The following is an 8,627-nucleotide window of genomic DNA, read 5'->3' as shown; positions in this document are numbered from 1 at the left end:
TTCATCAAATTATTAAGTAGACTAGCATTACTAGCAACCTAATTTCCGCTAAAAAGTATGCTCCCTATCATATTTAACCTGTTAAAAGTCTTTTTTTTTTTTTTTTTGGGTTATCAACCTTTTAAAAGTCATTCTCTTAGTTTTATCATAAAACATGGGGAAAGTGCATAAAAATCCTCGTTATTTTAGAATTGGGACATATTAAGAGCATGTTTGGTAAGAGTATTTAAGAATAGTTTTTATTTTGCAATCCATAAAATGGTAAGTCTTACCTTTGAATTTATTGTTTGGTTAATATTTTTTAAATACAATTTAAAAAAAAAAAATCTATTTTCTTTATTTAGAACAGGATTTTGAAAACGGCTAAAATAGTGTTTTTAGGATACAGAAAAAGTTTTTAATGACATAGTTGTAAATAAATTGAAAACAATGGACTCCACATATTTTTCCAAACTTTTTTATCTCTTAAATTAATGAGTTTATCTTTATCACAAAAAGAATTCACACACTTCAAATTTGAAACTTATCATTAAAAAAAATGGTAAATTGCAAATTACACTCCTAAAGTTTGGTGGTGATTAGATTTTATACTTTAAAATTTCAGAATTTGAATTTTACGTCCTGAAGTTTGGGGTGTTTGAATTTTACACCCTGACGTTTCATAACTTGGATTTTAGCCCCTAAAATTTAGGGTTGTTTGGATTTTACTCTCCCAAATTTTGAAACTTTAGGGAATAAAATTCAAACACCCCAAAATTTTATGGAGTAAAATCCAAACACTTCTAAAATATAGGGGTAAAATCCAAATTCTAAAACGTCAGGGTGTAAAATCCAAACATCATCAAACTTTTTGAGAAAGAAAGATTTTAGATATGTAAATTGCAATTACCAAAAAAAAAAAAAAGAAAAGGTAATCTACAAATTTTACAGGTTACTTTTTGTAATTTTTTTTTTTACTTTGAAAAATAGAAATGGTCTTCCAAATAGATTTTTTTTTTTTTTTTTTTTTTAGTATTTTGAAAATTGTTTTTAAAAGTGGAAGTCAAACACGTATAATATAAAAAAATTTATCTGAAAACTATTTTTAAGTTCAATTTTTTGAAAATTGTTTTTATACTGTTTTGAAAATAAGAACAAAAATCCTCCTACCAATCAGGCCCTAAACTACCCAATTTTAAATAGGACATTTTAAATTCCAGCGTCATATAAATACACCAAAAAGAATCATAAACAAATCCCCCACAAAACATATCATGTTAGAGAGAGAGAGAGATAACATCAAAGAATATTTATGTAGAGCAACTAGAGCTCTTGAGGATTTTTTTTTTAAATAACTAGTTCTTTTTGTTATATTTGTGAAAGTATGAGGTTTAAAGTGTTCCATTTAAAAGTTTGGGATTTAGTATGTCTCAAAAATAAAGCTATGGGAATTTTTTTTTTAATATACTTTCCACTAAAACATATATGAACAAAATGCCGCGGATTATGAACTTTTTGTAAGAACTACTATTTATTTATAAAGTGAAAGAAGAAAATGCTGGCTTAGTTGGTTATCTTTTTTCTTTTACGACGGGTTTGGGTACCCAAAAAAAAAGTAGATAGACGGCTAACTACAGAAAATGAATTCGATTCTAAAAAAAAAAAAACTGATTTTTGAAAAATGAAATTAGGGCAACATGTGGGCCAAGGCCCAAATACTATATAAATAAAGAAAGCTGAGGCCTAACTACATCTACATGATAAAGCCAAAGCCCATCCATTTTTAATAGGCCACAAAATCAATTCAGCCCATAAAGCAGCTACTTTCTATAGTCCCTTCCTTACTAAAAAATAAAAATAAATAAATTAGCTTGAGCTTGCATCTCAACCGTACACGGCATCCTAAGTCCTACAGCCCCAGAAAATTACGGGTCTTTATAGTGGATGCTCTTAGCACCACAATTGTGGATGCTCTAAAGTCTTTAACGGTAGATATGCAACTTTTAACAACCCAGTAAATTGGAGAGGAAAGAGAGAGAGAGAGAGAGAGAGAGAGAGAGAGAGATCATAGGATCACTGTCTGCTTTAATTGAATCAGACCCACAAAATATCTCACAGCAACTTCAATGGCCGAGCCAAAGCCAGAGCCAGCAGTGACTCCAGAAGGTATGTAATCATTGACTATCACTTTGATCTTCATATTATACATTCATTCCCATGAAGAGTTCTTTTACTTTCTGGGTTATTTAGTTTATGAGAATAACTAAGAAATTTGCTGTTTAATCTCTTCAAAAAATGTGATCTTGGTGATGGGTTTTGTGTAAAATGAGTTTCATTTGAGGTCCTAGTCGATGAGAGTGATTTTGGTTTTGTGTAAAAACTGTTAAACTGCTAGTGTTAGTTCTTCTTTGGATTCTGTTTTGTTTTCCCAATTTCCCAGTGTTGAATCCTTGTGAAACTATGAGATTCTAATGGAAGCAATTAACTTTGTGGTAAATAATTTATGGGTTTCAACTTTTAAACAATTGTTGATTGAATTCATATCCTTAAGGTTTGTACTTGTTTATGCTGCGAAATGAGAATCTAATAGAAATTGAATTTCATGTGTGTAAAATTGGGAGTGAAAATTTGAGTTTCATCCTCTTCTTTTTTTTTTTTTTTTCTTTTCTTTAAGAAGAAAAAGATGTAAAAGCACCAAATATCATTGAGAGAGCTAAGGAAGAGATTGAAGCAATAGCTCACACTGACAATTCACCACACCATCACAAGGAAACGCATGGAAGGAGTGATGACATTGACGAGAACACCCCAGTAGATGAAGTCAAAGGGCCAAATGTTTTTGAACGAGTGAAGGAAGAGATTGAGGCCCTTGTTGGAGCAGTTCTTCCTAAGAAGGAATCCAGTGGTCATGAGTCATCTTCAAAGTAAGCGGTGGATTGAACATCTATTGTAAGAAGGTTTGAGAAATATTGTTCTCGGTGTGATTAGACAGGAGAAGCTATAGTTGTATTGTCTTTGAGTTTTTAATCACTCTGATTTGTATGTTTTTGCTATTGAAATTTCAAATGGAATCCAGCATGATTGTATTTTGTCTCTTTATTCAATTGTTAGATTTGTTTTCTGAAATTATATCTTTCCCTTTATTTTATGGTGCCAAACTGCCAATTTTCTTGTCTGGAAGAGAACATATGAGAATTTTTTTTCATTATTCCTAAAATGAGCACCATAATATTGATATGGGATTCTATTGTTTGGTGGCATTTGAAGTGTAATCTTACACTTTGAGGCAAGTCAGTATTATTTGCAACAATGGAAACCCTATGACAACCTGGCTGGTGTAGCCATTCTTGGCCATGTAAAACACAAAAGGGCATGGTCGCAGTTACATCATAATATGTTTCAGGTAGCAGTAGCCACCTAATATTACTGTTGGATGCTGATACCTTTTTCGTATCATTCTTTGATTAGACAAAAAGAGGGGGTTGGAGAGATTCTGTTAACCTTATTTTCCTTCTATCACTAAGTCAGGTTTAGTTGGGAACATCTGGATTTTTGTGTTATCACCACATAGTGACTTCTTAATGTGATTTGTTATCCATGATCTCAGACATTTACTTATATAATTAGTGACCTGAAGCTTGTAAGATTCCAATGCCCAAATTAGCAGTAATTGATTTCTGATTAGACAGCTAACCCATTATTGGGTAATTCATGTAGATTCTTTAGTACCCTTTAATTTTCCCAACAAATTGAATGAGTCCATTATGTTTTTAAGCATCAATTATTTGACACTTGTTTAAAATATTGCTCTTGGGTGTTGGTAATTGGATTTGTTTCAGTTATTGTTATTGTGATGTGTGGTGAGGGGCTTTCTATTTGGTGGCTTATGTTGACATACTTTCACCATCAAATCTGAATATAAGGAATGCCATCTTATCCTTTGAGTATCTGAACTTGGCCTCACTTGATCACCACATGGTTGATAGTGTCAAAAGCCCTCACTTGATTTCCACATGGTTGATAGTATCAGAAAGTGAGGACAATAGAATTTGGGGTTTGCCTGTGTTGAGGATGTTTCTAAAACCTAGTATGCTCTATTTGATGTATTTCCCGCCAAGTTATTTATAGTAAGTTTTGTTAGAGATATATATTAGACATATTAGCCCAATGTAATAGGCCCAAGTCCATTCCTGCTTGTACTAGTAGTCTAGGGTTTAGTCGCCTATATATACTCATGTTAGGGTTCATTGTAACACAGGAAATTATTGTACTACACTCTCATACAATAAAGATGTAGCCCTTAAGGGATTCCTCCGTGGATGTAGGCCGTCAAGGCTGAACCACGTAACCCTCGTGTTCTCAGTGTTCCTCTTCTATGCTTCCTCTTCCGCATCCACTCTAGCATACACAACATGGTATAACACATCGCATTGCTAATATTTAACATGGTATCAGAGCCAAACTCCGTTCTTGGCATCAAACAAAACATCTCTAGCAAGCAAAGAAGATTCTCACGTGCATACCACCATCTGAAGTCACACATGTTTCTCTGCTGGATCTAGAATCCATGGCATCTCGCAGCCACCGTAGCGCAGTGCTGTGTCCAAGATCCACAAACTCAAGCAAAGCCAGGACTTAACTTATCAGATCTGTGCACATCAAGTCTTCGCCTGATGAAACCAACAAGACATACGTGCTTCACGGCATATCGCGGCCAAAACCTAGAAACCCGACCTCCAACGGAAGTCGCACGCGCCACCACGCGCGACCAAAGGCTCCTGGAACTCTCACACGCGCCGCCGAAGATTCTCGACTCCCAGCTCGGATCTCAGTCACACGCGCCGCCAAGCCGGCCTTGTCGTCCACCGATCCACTTGGCCTGAGAATCTGGTAATCATACGAGCTCTCACGCGCCTCCACGCGCCGCAGTAGCAACCGGAAAATCCCTCACGCGCCGCCTAGATTCTTGACTTCTAGATCGTCTTCTGGGCTCACGCGCCGCCCTTTCGGCCTCCTCGTCCGCCGATCTACGAAACCTGAAATTACGGGCCTCAACCGAGCTTACACGCGCCTCCACGCGCCTCACAAGTTTCCGGCATCTCCTCCACGCGCCGGTGAACACGCACGCTCCTGCCAGTCGCCGGAAATCTTCTGCTGATGTCATCTGACGTCACCGGATGACGTCATCACTCCACGTCAGCAGCCATGGAAGCACATCCACGTCAGCCCTAGTCCACGTCAGCGACACGTCATCAGCCACGTCAGCAGTGTCGTCTCGTCAGCACCATGACCCGGACCGACCCGACCCGGACCACCCGGATCTGACCCGTGAGCACTTTGACTGTTGACTTGACTATGGACCAGTTGACTTTTGACTTTTTTGCGTTGACTTTTGACCAAAAGTCAAAATTTCCAAAAGGGCCTATCTTGCTCAGTTTTTCGCGTAGATTCCGATTTTGGCCTCCGTTTCTTCATTTGAAGCTCCGAAATTGGACATTTGGCACATTCTTCATTGTGGTTTCTTCAAAGGCATTCTTCAAGGCATCTCCAAGTGATCTTCTCATACTTATCCAACCTCAAGTCTTCATCGAGCTTCCGCCTTGAGTTTGAGGGAGGGTGTTAGAGATATATATTAGACATATTAGCCCAATGTAATAGGCCCAAGCCCATTCCTGCTTGTACTAGTAGTCTAGGGTTTAGTCGCCTATATATACTCATGTTAGGGTTCATTGTAACACAGGAAATTATTGTACTACACTCTCATACAATAAAGATGTAGCCCTTAAGGGATTCCTCCGTAGATATAGGCCGTCAAGGCTGAACCACGTAACCCTCGTGTTCTCAGTGTTCCTCTTCTATGCTTCCTCTTCCGCATCCACTCTAGCATACACAACATGGTATAACACATCGCATTGCTAATATTTAACAAGTTTTAATTTACATCTTTGAAAGAAAATTTTGGTTCCCATTTCAGGGCTTGGTAAGGTTCAAGCTTGTGTTAGTTAACTTTTAGTAGTTTCAGCTGCTCTAGTACATCATGTACTTTAAGCAATCCTTCTTTGACCTTTGAAGTTGAAAAGGCATGCTTATTATTGTGATTGTCAGGTGAGAACTCTTTCTATTGAATGAGGTTGCAATTATCCTGAGAACAGGAATGAATTTAGACTAGCTATTTAAATTTACGTGATATCAAATTTAGTCTTCTTGGCACAGCAGTGAAATAGGCAATTTGTTTTAGGATCTCTGGTAGAAGAAATGATAAAGAGAAATGTACCATGTAAAATTTATTCATATTGTACATTTTTACATTTTTTTTTTATTGTTGTATCTTATTGGTAATTGGCAAGTGGTACAATACCAACAGAGATCAAAGGCAGGACAACCACTTTAAATGTTCTAACATGATCAGAAAACCGTGAGGAGGTAGATAATGCTTAGATGATGAAAGAACCATTTAATTACATAACGTATGAGAATTAGACTTAAGGGATTGCATTGATTGAAAATGTGTTGAACCATAACAAGAACAATGGCTTGTAGAAAAGAAAATTGGATCGACGTTTGATTATTTCTTTCATTGTGTTTACCATATCGCGGCTATTTCTGCTCTTTGATTGCGTTTACCATATTGAAGCTATTTTTGCTCTTAGTCTAATCGGTGTTTATACAGCAGTAGATTTATAGGTAGACTGGTATGGCAAGGCTCCTAGCCTTCCGGTGTTGGGTTGTTAGTTACATAAGTCGTGGACCAGCCAGTGTGATGCATGGAAAAATTTGATGATTAGTATTTGTAATGAAAAATGAAAATAGTAGATGATGCTTACAAGTGTTAATTACAAACCCTTCTTAAAATGATATGATTAGTTTCTAACAAAGAATGGTTAATACAATATTTTAGATTTTCTCAATTAAGCTATTGATATTTATTATTTGAAAATGTTATAAATTTTTTGAATTTTTTTTACGAAATATAATGCATTTTATACTCAATTATTATACAAGGTGAGATATATTGTAAATAATGTAGTGTATGGTTGGAATTTGTTTTAAGTGCTCTTTACAAATGGTTCATCCTCTATAGTTTGTCTAGAATGACCTAAAGAAAAAGCAAATATAAATAAATTCATCACTTGTATAAGAAAAAAAAAATACAAGACATTAATAACATAAGAAAAGTGTAATTTTATTAAGAACCTACTAACATTACATTGGAGTGGACCGAAGTGGACCAAAGTAGATTAAAGTGGATGAAAATCATGGACCAAAGCAAACTGAATGGAACTAAATGCCATGCTGGTGTGGCTCAACAAAATTATAGCAATAATAAATATTATGCTCTAGTTTTTAGATATTATGTAAATGATACAATTTTTCTGAAACTCAAACAAAAGGATTTCATTCATAATGCAAGGGGTACATAGAAGAAAAGCAGAGAACTACAAGAATTATAAATTGGTCCTATACATGATGTAATTTTAAGTTTGCATTTGGATTTATATAAAGATAAAACAACAAAGAACAAACTCCACATTGTAAAATTTATATATTTCTGATTTTGAATTTTATATGTACTTTATGAAAGAAATTTGTGATTTTTTTCTTCAAAAAAAAAAGTAAAAATTACTGCATTCTCTATGCTTAGACTAAGTGGAGTATGATGGAGAAGCCTGCAGTGACCGAAATGTTTTAAGAGCTTTTTTTCTTTTTTGTTATTTTTTATTAAAATGTTTTAATAGCATGATATGCCTCAGCCCTTCTTTCTTTTTTAGTCCTTCTAAAGGACAATGAGAAATAGACCAATGCTTTCTCTTCTGTCTACTTACCGTTTGTAGGTGAAGAGAGGAGATATGCAGACTGATTGGGACAGTGTAGCACATTGAATAATCAAATCACTCAAGTCATCAAAAACACAAATATCAATGGGAAAGTTCCCAGATAAAAATTTTCACCAGCTTAATGAAAAATATATAATATGGGTACTTGCCTGTGCTGACTATGCTTCCCTTCATCCCTATGATCTATGATCTATTCATGATTTATGACTAACAAAAAGAAAACATCTCTGAGCTGACCAACTTCACTCATTGACCCAAAATATTTTGCAACACATTACAGACATACCAAATGAACAAAGAAAGGAATAATGCTGTCAAACCAAATTAACCACTAGTACAGTCTAGCAATCCCTACCTCCTACTTTTTCCAGAGAGAGAGAAACCATTGGATGATGTAATCAAGGTCCATTTAGGCTTTCTTCCCAAGGTTACTTTTCACAGCTCAAATCTGAAAATCAAATAATCTTTTTATCAGATCATAGTTTACACTTTTACTTCTTTTTTTGTGCTCTTCATGAAACATTTGCTTATTTATGAGGTAAAAAAAAAAGGCTAAACAACAAAACTAAGACAAAGAAAAAAAAAAAAAAAAAGGTTGATTATATATGTGATGGAATCTCACTCATTAATGTGCTCATCAGAGGTACCCAAAATTCTTAATTGCCATCGTATAGGTAAACCAAATGGACGGCTCAGATTGGGCAAATGTACATACCCTGTGTGTTCCCCAGCTACTAACCTGCCAAAAAGTTAACTAAAATACTTCCTTCTTCTTCTTTTTTGTATATTATTTAACTAGCTCATTAAATTTGT

At 35.2% G+C, this 8,627-nt stretch overlaps 1 protein-coding gene across 2 annotated transcripts; it reads left to right on the top strand.

Annotated features, from left to right (window-relative positions):
• The first annotated feature begins 1,893 nt into the window (after positions 1-1,893).
• Positions 1,894-3,105, top strand: LOC115991851. 2 transcript variants are annotated; one of them, XM_031115799.1, is made up of 2 exons: positions 1,894-2,145; positions 2,657-3,105. In XM_031115799.1, exons 1-2 carry the CDS (start codon positions 2,106-2,108, stop codon positions 2,905-2,907), a joined length of 291 nt encoding a protein of 96 aa, XP_030971659.1. In that variant the 5' UTR covers positions 1,894-2,105; the 3' UTR covers positions 2,908-3,105. The 2 variants fall into 2 exon arrangements, with proteins under 2 accessions (XP_030971659.1, XP_030971657.1); XM_031115797.1 differs by having other exon boundaries at positions 1,900-2,145; positions 2,654-3,105.
• Positions 3,106-8,627: the final 5,522 nt, after the last annotated feature.

Source organism: Quercus lobata, chromosome 5, assembly GCF_001633185.2.
Source record: "Quercus lobata isolate SW786 chromosome 5, ValleyOak3.0 Primary Assembly, whole genome shotgun sequence".
In the NCBI taxonomy this organism is placed as follows: domain Eukaryota; kingdom Viridiplantae; phylum Streptophyta; class Magnoliopsida; order Fagales; family Fagaceae; genus Quercus; species Quercus lobata.
The sequence above is the reverse complement of the archived record's forward strand: the minus strand, read 5'-3'. Positions and strand labels throughout refer to the sequence as shown.